The 23,632-nt window shown below is 44.7% G+C and overlaps 1 protein-coding gene and 1 long non-coding RNA gene across 2 annotated transcripts; one reads left to right on the top strand and one right to left on the bottom strand.

Moving 5' to 3' along the window:
- Nucleotides 1-155: 155 nt before the first annotated feature.
- LOC127003567 (baculoviral IAP repeat-containing protein 7-A-like) lies at nt 156-4,837 on the bottom strand. The gene is made up of 7 exons (XM_050870444.1): nt 4,658-4,837; nt 3,359-3,751; nt 2,864-3,246; nt 2,542-2,736; nt 2,310-2,351; nt 2,098-2,191; nt 156-1,981 (listed from the first exon to the last, which is right to left on the bottom strand). The coding sequence occupies exons 1-7, from the start codon at nt 4,710-4,712 to the stop codon at nt 1,788-1,790; spliced, it is 1,356 nt and encodes a 451-aa protein (XP_050726401.1). The 5' UTR covers nt 4,713-4,837; the 3' UTR covers nt 156-1,787.
- Nucleotides 4,838-13,063: 8,226 nt separating this feature from the next.
- Nucleotides 13,064-16,227, top strand: LOC127003569 (uncharacterized). Its single transcript, XR_007757153.1, has 3 exons — nt 13,064-13,369; nt 14,853-15,150; nt 16,028-16,227. It is a non-coding gene; the product is annotated as an uncharacterized LOC127003569 (long non-coding RNA).
- The last annotated feature ends 7,405 nt before the right edge of the window (nt 16,228-23,632 follow it).

Here is a 23,632-nt window from a genome sequence, read left to right on the forward strand (position 1 = left end):
GAAAGCCTGGTCAGGCGCGTTGTCTAGACGTGCAGACCTGTCGCTTAAGGTGATTGGACTTCTCTTACGAGTATATTGTTATGCCGGACGTATTACTTGGGTTCCGTGTCGCCGTCACAAGACTCCGTGGGAGGGAGATATGTAAACACTTTGCACAACTTCTGTAGTTTAATATTCTTCCTTAGTAGTACACTTCACTCTTGACTCTTCACTGGCCACTAGCTTACTATGACTCGGACTGGGCCTCTCTCGCCCTCTTCTCCTATATATATCCAGAACAGTACAGTCTAGAATGTTACAATATATTTTAGATCATACAAGAACATGTAGCAAAAATATATGCGAGTTGGCAATACTTCCCGCCTGGCGTCTGGCCGCGCCCGCGGGGCGCGGCCGGACGGCTCGCCTTGCTCCCCGCCCCCCTGTTTGCTCCTCCCGGAGCCTTATATATATATATATATATATATATATATATATATATATATATATATATATATATATATATATATATATATATATATATATATATATATATATGGGGCATTTTAAGCGAGTTTTATAGGCTTTAAAAGACTTCTGGATAACTAGGAGGAACAAGGCTGTGTGTGACGTGGTTGGTGGGGCGGAAGAGATGGAAGTAGGTAGGTGCTGTCAGACCCTTCCAAGCATCACGTCAACTGTTTCCAAAGGCCGAGAAGGATATCAATCGGGTTCTAATGAGTTTTGCTTCAGCTTCATGGTGCAGCAGAAGAGTCAGACTACCAGCAGGGTCATAAAAGTACCTCTGAAAATGCCCAATAACTCCCATCCAAGCCTTGTCAAATGTGTGTGCTGGGGTGCATGTCGTAATGTTTAAGAATACGGGCTAAGGCGGGAGCATTATCACAGCATCAGTTTTGGTCATCGCTCAGCCAGACGCAATACTGTAATGGACGGTAACTGGTGCAGGGTAATTCTGTACAGGAAAACTACGAGAATGGACCGTCTAGCTAGGGAGATCAGACGTCGGGGAGGGAAGGGGTCAGGTACGACACGCCTCGCATAACGCACACGCCGGAATTTACGAGTCAGTCCTCAGGTTGTCTTTTTCCTGTAGCCATGAACAGGAACGTGCTGTGCGTGAGGCTGGCTGATATTGAATGCATGGAAATGTTATCTAAATAAGAACATAAGAACGCAGGAGTCTGCAAGAGGCCGGTAGGCCTGTACAAGGCAGCTCCTTTGAACCTAAGCTCCCGTGAATCTAACCCCACCTAATATCGCTGTCCATGAATTTATCTAATCTATTTTTGAATGTGACAATTGTATTGGCACTCACCACATTACTGCTAAGCCTATTCCACTCATCCACCACTCTGTTAGTAAACCAAAATTTGCCTATGTCCCTGTTGAATCTGAATTTATCCAGTTTAAACCCATTACTACGTGTCCTACCCGGTTCTCTTACCAACAAAACCTTAAGAATATCCCCCTTATTAAAGCCCTTCATCCATTTATAAACCTCGATCATGTCTCCTCGCACCCTTCGCCTTTCTAGAGAATGCAAGTTTAACTGTTTCGAAGGTTGCATGGAGGCTCGCTGGTGAGTGTTGGGAGGCGGGAGAGGTGGCGAAAGGTGAAGGCGGCATCGCAGGAGGGGCGGAGAGTGCTTGGGGGGGCTGTGAGGGGCTGCAGCGGCGGTGGGTCGTGGGCGTGGGGGGCTGCGTGCAGGTGGCGGTGTACCAACCCCATAGAACCAATCCCGGCGCCCTCAAGGCCGTTTTTCAGGCGGCCGAGGGCCGTGCGAGTCAGCCGATGATGGGCCGCAGGGTGCCCCGCGCGATGCTGCCGCAGGTGATGCAGGAGTCCCGCGGCCGCGCGCAATTGGCACACAGATGCAGGTGTGAGCACGGCTGGAACACCACAGCCACGCGCTCCTTGCCGCACTCCCGGCACGTCAGGCGCCGCTCCTCACACAGCACCTGTTGCTGCAGCGCCTGAACTGTGGGGCGAGATGGAGCGTGTTAGGAAGTAGGTGGTAGGAAGACTCGCCCGCATGAGCGTTGTGTTCAGGAAGGGCCGAGAAAGGCAGAAGTGGAGTGTGGGGCAGCGGCTCACCTTCCTGCTGCAGCCTGGCGTACTCCGAGGCCGTGGGCTGACCGCTCTGCTCCGGCGGCGGCGTGGGCGGCAGGAAGTGCTCCTTCGTCTCCACCTGAAGGCAAGATGCTGGCTTATTACCAACGTCATTTGAGTTGTTACGAAATTTTTGTCAGTACCAAAAATATAAATGTTAAATTCGACAAACTGAGTTGTGACCGTCCGTGACTCACCTCCATCGCGGACTCCGCCGGCGTCGCGTTGTTACTCGTTTCCTGCGGAAGAGAAAGACAGATTAGTAGACGCCCGGTTGCAGGGGGCGGCACGGCGCGGCCAGACTGGGAGTGCCACGAACACCTTTTTCAATTCATTATCAAAACAGTTCTTAGATGTACAGCGCACTTTGACATTATAACATTATAACATGTACTTCATGGACTGTTTGTCTCACGCCCCCTCCCTCACCTGTTCCTCAGGCTCGGGCTGCTGCAGGCCGTCGCGAACCAACTCCTTGGCGGCCATCTGCCGCTGCCTCTCGTCGTAGTCAAACACCAGCTCCAGCGCTTCCGTCACCGACTTGCACAGCACGCCGCGCGTCTCCAGGCGCAGCTTCAGGGCCTCCCTCACGGATGCCCGCGGCAGCCCGAGCTCCAACACACGCTGCGGGGCGAACGGGGTAAGTGTTAAAAACTTTTGTCAATCTATCTATCTCTGTACCTGTCTGTCTATCTATCTCCATCACCAATTATGCTTCGCCCGTGGAGACGGCCGGGTCCGCCAGACGCACCTTGGCCATGGGGTGGTGCAGCAGCAGCTCGGCCTCCTCCTTGCCGAGGGTTCGGTGCCGCTGCTGAGCGCCGGGCTTGGCGCTGCTGTGTTCGGCGCCTCCGCTTTCCTTTCGCTGCATCCTGATGAAGTTGCAGAAGGGATAGAAGTGCTCGTGGTCGGTGAGAGGGTTGTCTCCTCTCCGCCAGGCGAAGAGGCCGCCACCGCAGTGGAAGCACTGGGTGAAGTCTGACATTCCCGTGTAGAAGAAGCCCGCCTCGGACAGCATCTCGGCCTCAACGCCCGTAGTGTCCTTAGGCCACTCGGCGAAGGTCCGCAGGCGGCTCATGGGTGTGCTGAGGTGCGGGAAGGCCGCCTGGCCGTCACACGGCACCCGTGTCGAGTCTGTCGCGGGAGGAAGGAAAGAGGCGTTAGTCTCTAGTGGTCAACAGGAAAGTATACAGTTTATGTTTATACTTAATTAAAGACAATCTGGACGTGCTGGCGCGCCACTCACCGGCCTGGTAGGTGGCGGGCAGGGGCGGCCTGGTGTGGGCCACCTTGGAGGCGTAGTACTGGTTCAGCAGCTGGTACAGGCGCCCCTCGTCCGTCTCGGGGCTGGCGACGGCCGGCACGTTGCCCGTGACGCCGCCCGTCATGAAGGGGCAGGTGGAGAAGTGCTTGCGGTGCTCCACCTCGGGCTCGTCGCCCTCGTCCCAGAAGCCGACGATGCCGTTGCAGAAGACGCACTGCACGTGGTCCTTCGTCTTGAGGTAAAAGAATCCAGCCTTTGCGAGACTGTCCGGGTTCACGAAGGGGAGTGGCCAGTCCACGAAGGTCTGGCGCCGCACGGCCTCCAGCATGAGGCCGATCTGCGAGTGGAACCTCCGCTCGCCGCGAGGCTCCGGCTCTGCGGGGGAAGACGCGCGTTGAGTATGTTCCGTGGATACGCCCGCCTGGGTGTGTCCTTGACGGCTTGCTACACTACAAAACAGAACACACACACACACACACACACACACACACACACACACACACACTCGTATCTTATCGCACAATCTTTAGGGCACTCCCGCTGACGCGCCAGGGGTTTCACAACATTAAATGCGGGTTTTTCTGCCTCGAGCCTATCGCTTCAAGGTGACCGTCGCTATGGCGCCGCTCACAACGATAACGTGTGCAGGATGGAGGACGCGGGTACTTATGTAAAGAATATAACGTAACTTGAAAAATTAACTGTTTTATGAATTGCAGAAGGATTTGTGTGTTCAGATAGTGACTTTCTTTAAAAATACCTACACAAATTGACCAACCACAAGTATCTCTACACACATATTACACACACGTCGGCAGTCCTTGTCCTCGCGAGTGTTGTCCTCGCCCCCGGCACCACCCAGGCCCCGGCACCACCTACACAAGTCTCGAGTCCGTATTCTAAAACCCTTCGGCGCCCAGGCACGGCACACACATTTGACAAGGCTTTCGTAGGAGTTGCGGAGGGCATTTCCTGGGGTAGTTTTATGACCATGAAAAAACACTCCTTAGAACCCGATTCATCTCCTTTTCGGCCTTTGAAAATAGTTGGTGTGAGGGGCGGAAACGTCTGAGAATTATGGAACCTGGTCTTCTACCTCGCATTAACCATCACAACACACTCACGAACACACAAACACAGCTACAGGACCTCTCACTCAAACCAGGAGACATTGACCTTCCTTCTGTATTGATTCTTGTGGAGCTTAAAGGCAAAATGACGGCACTGCACATTCTTAAAGACTTTCTCAAGCACAAGATCCTCGTGAGACCTGAGACCCACCTCGGCCGCTGGTCTTTACTGGCATCCCGTCAAACTGCCGACGAGACATGTCCATTGAAGTAGAGGTGGCCGGGGTCTCGAAGTAGTGGCGAAGTCCCAGAGAAAGCGAGGAAGAGAAGTGTGTGTGGGGTGCTTGCGTCCGGATGTCCTCCCTCGAAACCACCGCAACTAATAAAATGAAGCCTCACCGCACGGCCCGTCATATAGCGTCTGCTCAGCGTTTGTTATCTTATCGTCTCGGGTTAGCAGTTAGTCCATTGATTTCCCGGCTGTTTCACCTTCCATGGCCTCTATCGACACTGTTCAGCCATTGTTCGTCACGGGGGATTTATTTTTTATGATGGGAAACTAATATTTGACGGGTTATGGACTTGTCATACTCCAAACCTTGCCTGTCCCCACCCACCCAAACCTTGCCTGTCCCCACCCACCCAAACCTTGCCTGTACCCACCCACCCAAACCTTGCCTGTACCCACCCACCCAAACCTTGCCTGTACCCACCCACCCAAACCTTGCCTGCCCCCACCCACCCAAACCTTGCCTGTACCCACCCATCCAAACCTTGCCTGTCCCCACCCACCCAAACCTTGCCTGTCCCCACCCACCCAAACCTTGCCTGTCCCCACCCACCCAAACCTTGCCTGTCCCCACCCACCCAAACCTTGCCTGTACCCACCCACCCCTTGTTTTGGTGTGCTGCCCATAGCGACGGTAGGCTGTCTTGAGGGGTCCCTTGGATGGCCCCAGCCCGTTAGTGGCGCAGGCTATTTTTATTTATAGTGGCTGCCGTGATGTATGACTCTTGCTTGGCCCATGCTGCCCCCCGGTGCGCCTCTTGACCGAAGTCGCCGAGGATAAGGTTACGAAAAATCAGTGTTTATCGGTGGGGCTCGAACCTAGTCCACGCTAGGTCCTCGGCCTCACCACGCCCGCATCCTAACCACTCTGCCACCGCCGATTGAAAGTAAAATTTGATAAAATAAATGAAGCAGCTCAAGGACAAAAACACGTGAACACACACACACACACACACACACACACACACACACACACACACACACACACACACACACACAAAACGAGGTCAGCATGGCCTCGTTGGATAGATGAGAGAGCTGACACATAAAGAATAAAGATTAGAACACGGAAAACAGACAAACTAAGTAGAGCAAGGCTTTAGTGATACACTGAACAAAGCCAAGCGGTGAGCGGACCAAGGCTGCAGCGATAACTTGAAGGCACGAACACTAGACTCAAATTAAACGTAAGCTTCCCCGAAAAAAAAAAAGTAATGAGGTTCTGATGTGGTCGTGGAAGGGGAGGATCAAGGGATTGTCAGAAGGTTTGGAATAGGGTCGACGAGTGAAAAGGAGGATCAAAGGGTTGCATGGAGGATTGGAATAGGTCCGACAAGTGAAAGATGAGGATCAAGGGATTGTGAGTAGGTTTGGAATAGGTTCGACGAGTGGAAAGGGAGGATCAAGAGCTTGTGAGGAAATTTTAAATAGGTACCCGACAAGTGGAAAGGGAGGATCAAGGGCTTGTGTGGAGGTTTGGAATAGCTAACAAGTGAAAGAGGAGGGTTAAGGGATTGTGGGGAAATTTTAAATAGGTACGACAAGTGGAAAGGGAGGATCAAGGGATTGTGAGGAGGTTTGGAATAGCTAAGACAAGTGGAAAAGGATGATCAAGGGCTTGTATGGAGGTTTGGAATAGCTAAGACAAGTGGAAAAGGATGATCAAGGGCTTGTGAGGAGGTTTGGAATAGCTAAGACAAGTGGAAAAGGATGATCAAGGGCTTGTATGGAGGTTTGGAATAGCTAAGACAAGTGGAAAAGGATGATCAAGGGCTTGTATGGAGGTTTGGAATAGCTAAGACAAGTGGAAAAGGATGATCAAGGGTTTGTGAGGAAGTTTGGAATAGCTGACAAGTGGAAAAGGATGATCAAGGGTTTGTGAGGAGGTTTGGAATAGCAGCTAAGTGGAGGGAGGATCAAGGAAGGGGAGGGAGGTTTGTTTAGCTACGACAAGTGGAAAGGAGGAAGGGATGTCAGGAGAGGAGGAGGAGATAGCTACGACAAGTGGAAAGGATGGAAAAGGATGATCAAGGGGGGAGGTTTGGGTTTGGAATAGCTAAGACAAGTGGAAAAGGATGATCAAGGGCTTGTGAGGAGGTTTGGAATAGCTAAGACAAGTGGAAAAGGATGATCAAGGGCTTGTGAGGAGGTTTGGAATAGCCAAGACAAGTGGAAAAGGATGATCAAGGGCTTGTGAGGAAGTTTGGAATAGCTGACAAGTAGGAGTAAGGGAAGAGAAAAAGAAAGCCGGAAGTAACTGTAGAAATATGAGTCAGGGGAAGTTTAAGATATGCCAGGAGGAAGTCTCACGCCACGGCAGTTATTAAATTGTTTGTATCGGAATTCCGTCGCCCACTCAGATTTTTCATAAGTTGCGGACAGCCAGAATTGTTACCTAACCGTTCCATATCCATACTTACCTTTACACCTCCGTTTCTAGCTCTTTTACGTATTGAAGATGATAAAATAACTAATGCAGCGACTGAAGGGGCAATGCGACAGACCGTTCCATATCCATACATAACTATACACCTCCGTTTTTAGTTCTTTTGCGTATTGAAACTGATAAAATAACTAACGCAGCGACTCAAGGGGCAATGCGACAGATATGAGCACCGAAGCCAAGCGCAGTTAAAAAATAAAGCATATGTCCTTAACTTCATCTCTACCTCATTTTTCGTTCACAAGCGCATCGTGTCTTCATGTCCAGGAATAGCCAAACATCGGAGCTGAATGAACCCTCCTCAGATCCGGTTTGTTATCTTCCACTCAGGCTTCTCAGCGTTAAGACAAACTCATTCAGACTATACGTGGGCAGGGCAGGAGCTTGGACGTTGGTGGTAAGGGGGCGTCACTCTTTGATCTCCGTCCCTCCTCGTTCTAGAGTCAGTGTGTTCTTCATATCCGGGGTTGTCTGTCTTTCGTCAGGGTTCTTAACGTTAAGACACTCATTCAGACTATACGTGGGCAGGGAAGGGCGGGGCTGTGGGCGTTAGTGGTAATGGGGCGTCAGTCTTTGATCTCTATCCTAATACTGGAGTCAATGTGTTCTTCAGATCCGGTTTGTCTATCTTTTATCAGATGCATCTTAAAGATAAACTCATTCAGAAGACTATACGTGGGCAGAGAAGAGCGGGGCTATGGGCGTTGGTGGTAAAGGGGACGTTATTCTTTGATCTGTCGTCGTTCTGAAGTCAATGTGTTCTCCATATCCGGTTTGTCTATCTTTTATCAAGACGCATCTTTAAGACAAACTCATTCAGAAGACTACACGTGGGCAGGGAAGGGTGGGACTATGGGCATTGGAGGAAAGGGGACGTTATTCTTTGATCTGTCCTCGTTCTGGAGTCAATGTGTTCTCCATATCCGGGTTGTCTATCATTTATCAGATGCATCTTAGACAAACTCATTCAGAAGACTATACGTGCAGGGAAAAGGGTGACTATGGGCATTGGAGGAAAGGGGACGTTATTCTTTGATCTGTCCTCGTTCTGGAGTCAATGTGTTCTCCATATCCGGGTTGTCTATCATTTATCAGATGCATCTTAGACAAACTCATTCAGAAGACTATACGTGAGACGTCACTCTTTGATCTCCCTTCATCATAGCTCTTATGTCAGTGTACACCGTCGCGACAGTTGATAAGAAATGTGTTGGTGGGAAGCACGGCGCCTTATCTCAGCTCATGAACCACACATGTCTGAAGCGATAGCGTCGAGAGGGAATACACACGAGCAAGGAACACGTGAGGGCAGCGTGACTTCGATGTGTATAGCTGACCTCGACACCCTGAATGAAACGGTGAAGACTTGTGTTGACGTTATTTGAAGTAGCTCAAGGGCAAGAAAAAAAGACGTGATAAAGCCCTGTTTGTTTGTTTGTTTGTTTCAGTTTTTGTCTCGAATTATCTCGTTTTCTCTTATTCTTTTTTTCTGTTTCTGTGTATATATTATTATTATTTTCCTTGCATGTGTGTCTGTCTTTTTTGCAGTTTTTTTTATTTATTTTATTTGTTTGTATCTGTTTTTATCTTTGTTTTATCTATCATGTTTTCTTGCCGTGTAGATATTATTATAATTTTCCTGCATGTCTTTTTGCTATTTTTTAATAATTTCATTGCTTTTTTTTATATTCTAATTGTGTGTACCTGTTTATTATATCCTTTTCTGTCCATAATCTCGTCTTTTTGTACCGTATTTTTTTTCCTTTTGTCAATTTCCATAATTTATTTATTTGTATCATTGGTTGGTTAAGACGGTCACTGTTAAAACCTCTGGGTCGTGTTGGTCCGTTCAGTCAAGGTTTCTCAGATCGAATACACCAGAGACACGTTCTTGGGCTGTCTTGTTACGTTCGCATGAGACTCAATGACGTTCTTGGGCTGTCTCGTTACGTTCGCATGAGACTCAATGACGTTCTTGGGCTGTCTCGTTACGTTCGCATGAGACTCAATGACGTTCTTGGGCTGTCTCGTTACGTTCGCATGAGACTCAATGACGTTCTTGGGCTGTCTCGTTACGTTCGCATGAGACTCAGTGACGTTCTTGGGCTGTCTCGTTACGTTCGCATGAGACTCAATGACGTTCTTGGGCTGTCTCGTTACGTTCGCATGAGACTCAGTGACGTTCTTGGGCTGTCTCGTTACGTTCGCATGAGCCTCAATGACGTTCTTGGGCTGTCTCGTTACGTTCGCATGAGCCTCAATGACGTTCTTGGGCTGTCTCGTTACGTTCGCATGAGACTCAATGACGTTCTTGGGCTGTCTCGTTACGTTCGCATGACACTCAATGACGTTCTTGGTTCTTCTCCATTTTTCTCGTAGTAATAGTCGTAAATAGTCTATAGAATCGTAACCAAGAAGCGTAATAGTCCATTGGCTTAAAGATTCAAGTTAATTTACCCGAGCTGTCATGGTTTTAAAAATCCATGGTTAATATCGTGTAATCTTTATTCTTTTATTTATCGAGTAAAAGCGCGTGTGTTCCAGGAAAATTAAGGAGTGGAGGCAAGTATCTTATCAGGCATTCTTCATATCCTTCTTACGCCATTACATTTTCCTAGAAGTTGCTTAAGACTGAGAGCACGCGAGACACATATCGTTGCAATTATTATATTATCGTAAGGGTCAAACTACCACCAGGGTTATAAAACTACCCCTGGAAATGCCCCTGCGAACCCCCTACGAAAATAGTTGCTTAAGACTGAGAGCACGCGAGACATATCGTTGCAACTATTATAATATCATAAGGGTCAAACTACCACCAGGGTTATAAAACTACCCCTGGAAATGCCCCTGTGAACTCCCTACGAAAGCCTTGACAAATGTGTGTGCCTGGACGCCGAAGTGTATAAGAATGAGCCTCGTAAAGTGACTCTATAACCCCGTCAAGTGAGTGAACAAGGAAGTCCACTTGTGATTCAGCGCCTTGAAACAGGAAATTCCCTCGGTTATTGGAGCAGTAGATAAGGGGGGAGTCTGAAATTGTCTCAGGGTCCCATCACGACCATTTCCCAAGGCCACAGAGAAGATTAACCGGGTGTTCATGGGTATTTTTTCCGTTCAAGATGTAGAAGTCGGGTAAAACTATCACTGGCATCACAAAACAGTCCATGAAAACACCAGCAACTTCTTAAACGTCTCGGGCTCAAATTACGACTGTTTCCCAAGGCCACAGAGAAGATTAACCGGGTTTTCATGAGTGTTTTTCCCTTTCAAGATGGAGAAGTCGTGTAAAACTATCACAAGCATCCCAAAACAGTCCATGAAACACCAGCAACTTCTTAAACGTCTCGGGCTCAAATTACGACTGTTTCCTAAGGCCACAGAGAAGATTAACCGGGTTTTCATAGGTATTTTTTCCGTTCAAGATGCAGAAGTCGGGTCAAACTATCTCTAGATCCCAAAACAGGCAATGGAAACACTAGTAACTTCACGAGAGGCTTTTCAAACAGGCGAACTGAGACGCCGAGACTTTTAAGAACACAGGCTCATGTTTACTATGGGGCAATCACCCGTGGCGCAGATCGAAGGGCAATGAGTCACCTTTGTTTTTGTGGTTAGCGTGAATCTGTTACACGTGGCGCCGCGGGGAGTTTAGTGCCTGGCTCGATGCTGCCCTGGCGCCGCTTGTCCACCACCGCCCCGCCGCCGCTGATAACCTCATCAAACAGGAGCGACAGAGGCGAGAGAGGAGATAAGATTGGCGAACTCACTCCCGCCGACTGTTGTGGTCTGCGTGTGTGTGTGTATGTGACTCACTATGAAATCTATACGTCCTACTTTCCTCTCCCACCTTCCTTCCCCTTCTCCTCTTCCCTTTTCAGTCTATATCTTTCCTCTTCTCTCCTTCCTCGTTCCCTTCTCTTTCTTTCTCATCTCTCCGTTCTTCGAGGTTAGTCTGCTTCCCTCCTTCCTCTCATTCCTCCCTTCCCCTACTCCTCTCCTTCCTCCCGTCCCCTTCTCCTCCTCCTCTCCTTCCTCCCGTCCCCTTCTCCTCCTCCTCTCCTTCCTCCCGTCCCCTTCTCCTCCTCCTCTCCTTCCTCCCGTCCCCTTCTCCTCCTCCTCTCCTTCCTCCCGTCCCCTTCTCCTCTTTCCCTTTGTCTATATCTTTCCTCTTCTCTCCTTCCTCGTTCCCTTTTCTTTCTTTCTCATCTCTCCGTTCTTCGAGTTTAGTTTGCTTCCCTCCTTCCTCTCCTCTCCTTTCCTCTCATCCTACATATCTCATCTCCCCTACTTCCTCCCTTCCCTTCTCCCTCCGCTCTCTCCCATCCCTCCTTTCCTTCCCTCTCTCTCCCTGTCTTGAGATTACTGACCATTAAGGGAAGAAAACGTGTAACTTCCCTCATATCGAAGAAAATAAAAACCTAAGAAAATAAATCGAGTTGCTTAAACATTTCGGGGCTGACAAGGCTTTCGTACGATTTCCGGGTATTTCCAAGTGTACGTTTATGACCCTAGTGATAGTCTGACCCTGTTTCTGTACCATGAACCGGAAGACACACTCATGAGACCTCGATTAATCTCCTTATTGGACTTTGGAAATAGTTGTGATAAGCGGAAGTGTCTGAGATTGCCGAACTTTGCCCAGACTGTGAAGCAGGAAAAACGGTGCGATATTCAGTTCCTTCGTTTAAGAAAGCCCGAAGTCTGAACACGTGGCGTCCCTTCTATTCTACCACTCCTAACACTTTCTTTCCTTCGTTTAAGAAAGCCCAAAGTCTGAACACGTGGCGTCCCTTCTATTTCATATTCCAAACACTTTCTTTCCTTCGTTTAAGAAAGCCCAAAGTCTGAACACGCCCTTGAACTGTCTCCTTTGCTGTAAAAAAAAAAAAAAAGAAAAAAAAAAAGTCAGTCTGTTTAAGCACCAGAACTCATTTACAGAACACCTGGTCACTCACTTCGATGTACCTAACTTAACCCAAATAGTCGTTTAAGAAGTTGCTGGGCTTTTCGTAAACTGTTTTGTGATTCCAGTGATCATTTTAAACGACTGACGCATCTTGAACGAGAAAAACACCCATTGAAACCCTGTAACTCTTGTCTGTGGTCTTGGGAAATAGTCAAAGGCCCAGTTCGACAGTCCAACGGGGGCTTCGTGGTGCAGTGGTTAGCACACTCGGCTCACAATCGAGAGAGGCCTGGTTCGATTCCCGGGCAGGGTGGAAAAATTTGGGCGGCTTTTCCGATACCTTACGCCCCTGTCCACCCAGCAGTGAATGGGTACCAGGTATTAATCGGGGGTTGTGTCCCGTCTCCTGGGGTCTGTTCCCTTCTCCTATAATTCCTTCCCCCTTCTGTCTCTCTCCGGCATATGACCACAGATGTTGCGCCGACTAAACGAAACTTTCCAACTTCGACAGTCCAACACAGTCATTGTAAGCTCTCAATCCAAACTATATTCTCTACAATAATCCGTTTCTTCTACTCATTGCGATACTAAACAAATTTCCTGTGTGGTTTCCTAAAATTTCCTCCTTTGTATATCACCACCAAACACTAAACAAGGAATTTTTGTCGTATTTTGTGTTTGGTTGGGGAGCTTACAAACTTGTTGTATTGGACTGTAAAAGTGGCCCATAGAGGGAACCTGATACGTTTAAGAATATGGACCGATCACTTTTCCACCAGTATTGACTCGCTATGACGTTTAAGAATATGGACCGATCACTTTTCCCCCAGTACTGACTCGCTATGGCAGAGTATATAATTATTTAGCCCATGTTTTATTTGCTTTACCGCACGCACTTCGATAGCCGAGTGTTGTGTAATATTTGAAGCTGCAAGTCATACTGTTTGCTGGTTAAAGAGAGGCGGTGTCTTGGCGTGCAAGAGGATGGAGTTAGAAGGAAGACGTTGAGTGATGCTACGTTGGTGATCTCGAGGGCGGCAGCATCCATAATCCCTCAACATCCCCCATCCTGCAGCCGTCCTAAGGGTTGATTGGATGCAATGGGATGGGCATGGGATGGGCGCGTTGGTTATCTCGAAGGGCAAGAGGAAGGAATTAGAAGGAAGACGTTGAGAGGTCCTGCGTTGGTTATCTCGAGGGCGGCAGCATCCAATCCTTCAGCATCTTCCATCCTGTAGCCATCCCAAGAATATCCTACGGGCGTCAGGAAAGGAAGGGAAAGGTAGATGTTAGCAATAGGGATTCATTCTTTCTTTCTCTCTTTTTTATTTTTTTTTATTTGTGGTTCCAAGTCTGTTTGGGTTTTCTATTTTCTTGCTTTCTTTCTTTCTTGCTTATTCTGTTTTCCTTCTGTCTTTCTTTGTTGCGCTGTATCTGTCTCTCTCTTTCATTCTTTTTCTCTATTTTTCATCTTTTTGTGGTTATGAGTTTGTTTTTCTGTCTTTTTAATTCTCTTCTCCTTCTGTCTGTCTGTCTTTATCTGTCTATTTCCCTGTTCGTCTGTCTTTAGTTCACCCTCACTAAATCCCTTCTTCTTCCATTCGTAAACAACCACTAAGAGATCATTTCCTTGCCTCGATATTGCGTGGATAAGGCCGACCATACACTGACTTTATTTATTGTAGGGAAGACCAATGTTATCTTGAAGGAAGGGAAAGTACGTGTGATTCGCTTATCGCAATACATGTTTATACCGATGTCTACACGCCTCTCTCTCTCTCTCTCTCTCTCTCTCTCTCTCTCTCTCTCTCTCTCGGGGCAAGTTCTGTATGGTGCAGTGGTTAGCGCGCTCGACTCACAAACTAGAGGTCCCATGTTCGATTCCCGGGCAGGGTTTATAGGGAGGAGGGGGGTTTTTGATTTGCGTACACACACAAAGATCGCAATGTATTATCTTTCGTAGGTGACAAACACTTGAGACTAACCGGATGTCTGTGTATATATATGTAAGCGTGTGTGTGTGTGTGTGTACTTGGGGAGATAGGGCGTGAAGTGGAGTGGGTGTGGGTAAGATAATCTTTAGGTGTTGGAATGCCCCCAAGAATGTCCGATGTGACGTAACCAATTCAAATGCTGGGATCGAATTTCCTAAAGAGACGCAGTGTGTGTGTGTGTGAGAGAGAGAGAGAGAGAGAGAGAGAGAGAGAGAGAGAGAGAGAGAGAAGAAAGACAGAGGCAGGAAGACAGAGAGGGCCAGGCAGACACAGGGAGAGAAAGAGGGAGAGAGACCAAGACAAGGAAGAGAAGCACACACACACACACACACACACACACACACACACACAGAAAATAGTGATTGCATATGCCGACAAGCAGCAGATTAAGACAAGTACATGACCAGTGACGTTCATGACCCTGACCGTGACACGAGCATGCGACGCCACCACGTTTGTTGATTAGACGAACACCTGCCAGCGAAGACACGTGACAGGTATACTAAAGTCCTTTGTGGTGTTGAGTATTCTTGTTCTTCTATTGTTTTCTTTATTTCTTCTTACTTATTCAATATTTTTTTTTTCTTTTTTCTTATTGACCATATTTTATCTATTCGTGTTTTTTTATTGATTTCTTCTCTATTGTTCTTTATTTTTTTTGTATTATTATTGTTCTTCTCTGCTGTTCTTTATTTCCTTTCTATATTCTTCTCTATTTCTTCTCTATAAGGCTGTTCAGTAGGGAGTCTAACATACCCTTTCTTTTTCCAGCTTGTGATCTGTTCTCATCTGCCACGAAGAGAGAAACGGTCACTGAATCAAGAGGAAAAAGAAGAGGAAAGAAGAAGAGGAGCAAAGGGAAGGAAGGCGAAAGAGGGGAGAGAGAAGGGAGGAACAAGAGGAGAGAGAAGGGAGGAAGAAGAGGAGAGAGAAGGGAGGAAGAAGAGGAGAGAGAGAAATCAAGAGTAAAAGAAGAGGAGGAATAAAAGGAAGGAAGGAAGCCAAATGAGGAGAGAGAGAGAGGGAAGGGAGAAGAGGAGGAGGAGAAGGCTGCAAATATATTCTGTTGGTAAATGTTATCAGAGGGGTGGGGACAGAGGCGTGGGGACTTGAACACACACACACACACACACACACACACACACACACACACACACACACACACACACACACACACACGAGATCATTCCAGTTCCGTCGTCAACGCATAACTTCAATATCGTTCTTCGTTATCTAGTTCTTATCAGTCCACGCAGCTGACTTTTCATATCGGCACTTAGCTGTTATCATATGAGTTTCGGTTCACAAAAAAATCAATGAGTCCAGGGTTTCCAGAGTTGCTTATTTAATAGAGAGCTAATGTGATATCGTCTGGAAGTATTAGTAATCCATTCATCTCATTATCCTAGTATGTCTATCAATTACAAAGACCTTTTTAACCTTTCAAGTATTAGCGGTCAAGTTTATTTTAGTATTGGTGGCAAACATGATCTTCCTATACCTGCTGTTTTGTTACTAATGCCACAAACTCTGTAGTCTTGAGGTATAGTAACCCATTCACCTCATTTTCCTAGAATGTCTATCAATTACAAAGACCTTTTTAACCTTTTAAGTATTAGCGGTCAAGTTTATTTTATTATTGGTGGCAAACACGATCTTGCTATGCCCGTTACTAATGCCGCAATCTATACAGCCTTGAAGTATAGTAATCAATTCATCTGTTAGTAAACTTAATTATTAATATCTAGTTAACTAATTTTGTCAACTTAGGCCCTATAATTGCCACGCAAACTTAATTACCCTATTTAAACTTATAATTACTTTGTGTTCATATTCACTAAAGCCAATCTAAAGCATGTAAAATCAGAGACCTTATAGGAGCTAAATGACCTTCAAGAAGCTAAAAAATAAAACCAAGTTAACATTACTCTTCTTCCTCTTGACAGGCAGCTCCTTGAGAATGACCCGCGGCGAGCGAGATCCCGCTGACCCTCGTGACATCCTGGAGTACGCGTGACACCCATCTGGTCCCAGCAACACCCACGGCCGCTTGATGGACTACTACTTACATCCACCCGGCCCTCACAGGCTCCTCCCCCTGCCTGGAATGTTATAAAATACTCAAAATAAAGACACTGGAGGTAGACTCTGACTCTCCTATCTTAGATTTTAGGTCGTGGGTTTGCAGTATTTTAACTCATCCCAAAACAATACATACTGAAACATACTGAACTAACTATACGAAACGTGACATCACAAAGCAATATATATAAAGACAGACTGGACTAACTATAAGAACATGACGTCACAAAGCAATATATATAAAGAGACATACTGAACTAACTATAAGAACATGACGTCACAAAGCAATATATATAAAGACAGACTGGACTAACTATAAGAACATGACGTCACAAAGCAATATATATAAAGAGACATACTGAACTAACTATAAGAACGTGACATCATAAAGCAATATATATAAAGACAGACTGGACTAACTATAAGAACGTGACATCATAAAGCAATATATATAAAGACAGACTGGACTAACTATAAGAACGTGACATCATAAAGCAATATATATAAAGACAGACTGGACTAACTATAAGAACGTGACATCATAAAGCAATATATATAAAGACAGACTGGACTAACTATAAGAACATGACGTCACAAAGCAATATATATAAAGACAGACTGGACTAACTATAAGAACATGACGTCACAAAGCAATATATATAAGACAGACTGAACTAACTATAAGAACGTGACGTCACAAAGCAATATATATAAAGACAGACTGGACTAACTATAAGAACATGACGTCACAAAGCAATATATATAAAGACAGACTGAACTAACTATAAGAACATGACGTCACAAAGCAATATATATAAGACAGACTGGACTAACTATAAGAACATGACGTCACAAAGCAATATATATAAGACAGACTGAACTAACTATAAGAACGTGACGTCACAAAGCAATATATATAAAGACAGACTGGACTAACTATAAGAACATGACGTCACAGAGCAATATATATAAAGACATATACTGAACTAACTATAAGAACATGACGTCACAAAGCAATATATATAAGACAGACTGAACTAACTATAAGAACGTGACGTCACAAAGCAATATATATAAAGACATAACTGAACTAACTATAAGAACATGACGTCACAGAGCAATATATATAAAGACATAACTGAACTAACTATAAGAACATGACGTCACAAAGCACATACTGAACTAACTATAAGAACATGACGTCACAGAGCAATATATATAAAGACATAACTGAACTAACTATAAGAACATGACGTCACAAAGCACATACTGAACTAACTATAAGAACATGACGTCACAAAGCAATATATATAAAGAGAGATACTAAACTAACTATAAGAACATGACGTCACAAAGCAATATATATAAAGAGACACTGAACTAACTATAAGAACATGACGTCACAAAGCAATATATATAAAGAGAGATACTAAACTAACTATAAGAACATGACGTCACAAAGCAATATATATAAAGAGACACTGAACTAACTATAAGAACATGACGTCACAAAGCAATATATATAAAGAGACACTGAACTAACTATAAGAACATGACGTCACAAAGCAATATATATAAAGAGACACTGAACTAACTATAAGAACATGACGTCACAAAGCAATATATATAAAGAGAGACTGAACTAACTATAAGAACATGACGTCACAAAGCAATATATATAAAGAGACATACTGAACTAACTATAAGAACATGACGTCACAAAGCAATATATATAAAGACAGACTGGACTAACTATAAGAACATGACGTCACAAAGCAATATATATAAAGACAGACTGGACTAACTATAAGAAACATGACGTCACAAAGCAATATATATAAAGACAGACTGGACTAACTATAAGAACATGACGTCACAAAGCAATATATATAAAGACAGACTGGACTAACTATAAGAACATGACGTCACAAAGCAATATATATAAAGACATACTAAACTAACTATAAGAACATGACGTCACAAAGCAATATATATAAAGAGATACTGAACTAACTATAAGAAACGTGACATCACAAAACAATATATATAAAGACAGACTGGACTAACTATAAGAACGTGACGTCACAAAGCAATATATATAAAGAGACATACTGAACTAACTATAAGAAACGTGACATCACAAAGCAATATATATAAAGACAGACTGAACTAATTATAAGAAACGTGACATCACCAAGCAATATATATAGAGGCTCGTACTGAACTATAAAGGAGAAATAAATAGAGGTAATAAAGAATAGCAGAGAATCAAAAAGAATACAAAAGAAATAAGGAACAATAGAGAAAAATGAGAATAAAGAAAAATAATACAGAAAAAAAATAAGAAATGAAGAAAAAACACGCGATACAAAGAAAAACTGACAAGAAATAAGAGAAAAATAAATAAAAAACAGGAAAAAGTAAGTAAAAAGTAAGTAACATCACAAAACAATTAATAAGACATTTCTAAACTAAAAATAACGTTAACAAGATTCATTTCTCACCTAAATAACGTTAACAAGACTCATTTCTCCACTAAATAACGTTAACAAGACTCATTTCTCCACTAAATAACGTTAACAAGACTCATTTCTCCACTAAATAACGTTAACAAGACTCATTTCTCCACTAAATAACGTTAACAAGACTCATTTCTCCACTAAATAACGTTAACAAGATTCATTTCTCCACTAAATAACGTTAACAAGATTCATTTCTCCACTAAATAACGTTAACAAGATTCATTTCTCCACTAAATAACGTTAACAAGACTCATTTCTCCACTAAATAACGTTAACAAGATTCATTTCTCCACTAAATAACGTTAACAAGACTCATTTCTCCACTAAATAACGTTAACAAGATTCATTTCTCCACTAAATAACGTTAACAAGACTCATTTCTCCACTAAATAACGTTAACAAGACTCATTTCTCCACTAAATAACGTTAACAAGACTCATTTCTCCACTAAATAACGTTAACAAGATTCATTTCTCCACTAAATAACGTTAACAAGATTCATTTCTCCACTAAACAACGTTAACAAGACTCATTTCTCCACTAAATAACGTTAACAAGATTCATTTCTACACTAAATAACGTTAACAAGACTCATTTCTCCACTAAATAACGTTAACAAGACTCATTTCTCACCTAAATAACGTTAACAAGACTCATTTCTCCACTAAACACACTACCTATATCACCATCTACAAGAGGCCTAAAAAATACTATACACTTAACATACGAGACATCAGTTAGAGAAGGGACGTTAGGAGCAGCGTCATATTTTCCTCTAGTTCGCCTTGGGAAAGACAAGCCAACACATCCCAGGAGGAACGAGACATAAGTAGCAAAGAGAAAAAGCGGCCCTCAGTACACGGGATACAAGGTCGCTTTTCCCTTGCAAGTCGTGTTCTTCCAGGGATGTATCGTCTGCCTTTCCCAGTGCAAACGAAGAAGAAAATGGACTGTCCCTTACGCCCTTTTCCTTCCCGACGTGTCAAGTTATACAGAGCACGAATTTCAATGGTTTCAAGCTGCCCTATCGTCTCCTACGGCGTGCAATATATACATCAGAAGAATACAAGAATACGTAAGTTACCAACATGTATACCTGCCGTCCTGTCACCATACGTCTGAGGATCATGTTGGTATCCTGTTCTCTCTCTTCCTTTCAGCCTGGGTCCGTGTCTTGCCTCCCGTTCTTAAATTATACGTCTGAGGGTCATGTTGGTATCCTGTTCTCTCTTCCTTTCAGCCTGGGTCCGTGTCTCGCCTCCAGTTGTCACCATATACGTCTGAGGGCCTGCTGCAACCAAATAAACCGTTTATTATTATTATTATTACTATTATTATTATTATTATTACACACACGGAAACTCTCTCACACTCAAAACACACACGCAGTAAACTGTCTTCGATTTCATTTATTTCTAACTTTTTTTTCTTCATATTTTCGTTTTCATGTTACAATATTTTTTAACTGTTTGCGAATTCAATGGTTTTTTTTTTTAATCCTCAGTTTTATTTTTCTTGATTATATATTTTCTTCCTCTTGAAACGCATATACAGACACGTGTCAAGAGATTCAGGGATTTAAGGTTGCCTGGTGCATAGCTACTCGATGAGGAGGAGGAGGAGGAGGAGGGAGATTTAGGTCCCTATCGGCAAATCATGTTTTCCGCCTCGGTACTGCGCAGCGAGATAGCACACGAGGGGGATTCTTGGAAGTGAGTGACGCGGGTGGACTCGAGGCGTAGTAAATAATGGGATTTTGTAGTTAGGTAGTTGTGGGACTCAAAGTGTAGTTAATACTGTCTTTTGGTAGTTAGTTAAGTAGTTGTTGGAATTGATTGACTGGTGGTTTAAAAACTAGTAAATATTGGCTTTTGTGAGTCATTGAGTTGCGTCGTTATTGGAATTGATTGACTGACTGGTGGTTCAGAAGTGTAGTAAATATTGGGTATTGTGAGTCATTGAGTTGCGTAGTTATTGGAATTGATTGACTGACTGGTGGTTCAAAAGTAGTAAATATTGGCTATTGTGAGTTATAGAGTTGCGTAGTTATTGGAATTGATTGACTGACTGGTGGTTCAAAAAGTAGTAAATATTGGCTATTGTGAGTCATTGAGTTGCGTCGTTATTGGAATTGACTGACTGACTGGTGGTTCAAAAGTAGTAAATATTGGTTATTGTGAGTTAGTTAGGTAGTTGTCGGACTCAAAGCGTAGTTAATATTAGCTTTTGTGAATTAGTAAGTAGTTAGAGAAGGTACGAGTAAATACGTGTTTCAGACGCGTAGTAGATATTGCCATTTTACAGTTATTAAAAGGAGTAACGTTAGGTATATAGTATTTAACAACTCACTAGAATGATCACACACACACACACACACACACACACACACAGTCACCCATAAAACACCTCACTTGTCAACTTGCAGAAAAAAATAGTTACTGAGAAACCTGGCGAGCATTTAATCATTCTTGTGTATATCATATTAAAGCCCCTCTTACACACACACACACACACACACACACACAAGGTGATTAGATAGCCGGTCATTTATATACTTTTATCTGAACACTTTAGGGTCACCATGATACGAAAGTTACGTCGCCATGCAGAATTTGGGGAGGGGCTGTATGCGAGGACCCGTCTAGCTGTTTGGTGCTTGTTTCGTGCTTGTTTCGTGCTTGTTTGGGGATTTTCTTTGTTGTTTTTTCATTGTTTCCTTGTTTTTGTGGTTACTTCACTTCGATCATAGTTACCCCTTACTTCCCTACGCCTTTCCTCGCTGTCTGGTGAGTGCTTGTTTGGTGCTTGATTTGTGCTTGTTTGTGGCATTTTTCGGTTGTTTTTCCTTGTTTCCTTGTTTTTTTGTTACGAGCCTGCGATCACTGTTACCCTTCCCTTCCCTCCCCCTTTCCTCGCTGTCTGTTTTAGTTAGTGCTTGATTAGTGCTTGTTTGGAGCATTTCTCGGTTGTTTTTACTTGTTTCCTTGTTTTGTTGATACGACCTTTCGATCACTGTTACCCTTCCCTTCCCTACGCCTTTCCTCGCTGTCTGTTTTAGTTTGTGCTTGTTTGGGGCCTTCATGGCAATATTTACTAGGCTCTGAGTCGCACACGTATTCATAGCCTCGGTAACTACTTAAGTGATATTCAAGCCTCCACGACGGCACGATCGCTTAGTGGAATCGAGTGTTAGTCGGATTGAATGTTTGATTGGGCAACTACTGTGGTGATAGGCGGAAGGTTAGAGGATCGAACCCCCCGATATCGGACGCGTAAGTTTTGACACCCCTTCAGGCTCTTTCCGCGCCTATCCAACGAGTGACGGGTCTGCTCTACAAGTCACGTGGCAGGGAAACAATGAGAGAAGCAAGATAATAGTGATATACATTCTAGAACAAGTTAACAAGCTCGCCCCAAGCCTTTCTAACAAGCTACGTGATGGAAAACAAAATTAATGCGAAGATTGTAAGATGCGTCTGTTAGGTGTGATATTTCCTTAAGAATTCAACCTGACGAGCCAACAACCATCGCTACTGCCATGACTACTTAGCTTCATATCAACCAAGAATTAAAACAACCAGACTAACAAGCATACATGCAGACGATCACACAAACGCACACACATACACGCACTGTCATCTTTATAACTACATACACACACACACACACACGTTCACAGCTTACCAGAGATGAGATGAACCTCCTAGACAGCATCCAGCACACAGCACCGCCCTCCTCAGCACTCAGGAACACACTAGCTTGAAGATGCTGGCTCGCTTTCGGAGAGCTGAGTCGAGGCATTTTGAGACCCGCTTCGAGCTTCACATTGATGGTGGCTGTTCGTCCTCTTCTGTTACGACCGTCACGAGATGCTGGAAGGAGGCTAAAGGGATGTATGCTCGCTGGGGAACGGCTAAGGAGGAGGAATTGATCGGATGAAGAGGCTGGAAGGTTGATATGAGGGGCCGTTTGTGTTTGTTCTCCCGAGGCTTAACAGGCGAACGATACGTTTTCTCTGATGCCTGCTACGATGAAGATAACGTGATTTCTCATGGTAGACTTAACAATGCTTTCACTCTACTAATTATTATGCTTTCTACAGTGAAGGAAGTAGCGTAAGGGAAAAAATATATGAAAGGAAAAAAAGACAGCTATGAAAACGTATTTTTTATGGTAGACTTCACCAAGCTGCCCCTGTAGGTACTGATTATATTATTCTTTTTACAGTAAAGGAAACAACGAAGGTAAGGAGAGGAGGAGGGAAGTAAGGTGAAATATAAGGGAAGGGAGGAGAGAGAAGGGAAGGGTAAGGAAGGGAGGATAAAGAAAACGGAAGGGAGGCGAGAGTAGGGTAAGGGAGGGAATAAGGAGGAAGGATGAAGCTAAGGGTAAGGGAGAAGGGAGTCAGGGAGGAACGGTCGCCAAAAACACATGAAAACTAAGAAGCCCGCTAAGCACCGCCCTTATAAAAGAAAGTGGTAAGGAGCGGCCAAATGAGAGGCAAACTTTATGGGAATTGTCTTGAGTGTGCGTCACGCGCTCCACAAGTGACACACATATCTACCGAGGCGGCGCCCAGGACACGTGTGTGAGCTGAGCAAACAGCTGTCGGCCCGTGCACGGCGTAAATCACGCATGAGCAAACACTCGGAGCTGTACATTCTTCACTTCTTTCTTCCCTGGGGCAGCCCGGGGCTCACCGTGGCGGCCTGATGTCAGTTTGGCGCGTATAGACCGTCCTATACTAATGAGCTGCCGGGTGACGCGTGCCGGCCGTCACGCCCTACAATCAAGGCTCCCATTACCGCTGGCTCCTCATTTGACGCTTTAACTGTGTAAACACAAAACTCTCTTGGAGTCATCACGCCCAAACCCAATCAATGCCCGCCGCGGACCGCCGCGCAGCCATTTCGCCGCCAGAATTCTCGCACGGCTGACACCCCAGCC

This window comes from Eriocheir sinensis, chromosome 25 (assembly GCF_024679095.1).
Source record: "Eriocheir sinensis breed Jianghai 21 chromosome 25, ASM2467909v1, whole genome shotgun sequence".
NCBI classification, from domain to species: domain Eukaryota; kingdom Metazoa; phylum Arthropoda; class Malacostraca; order Decapoda; family Varunidae; genus Eriocheir; species Eriocheir sinensis.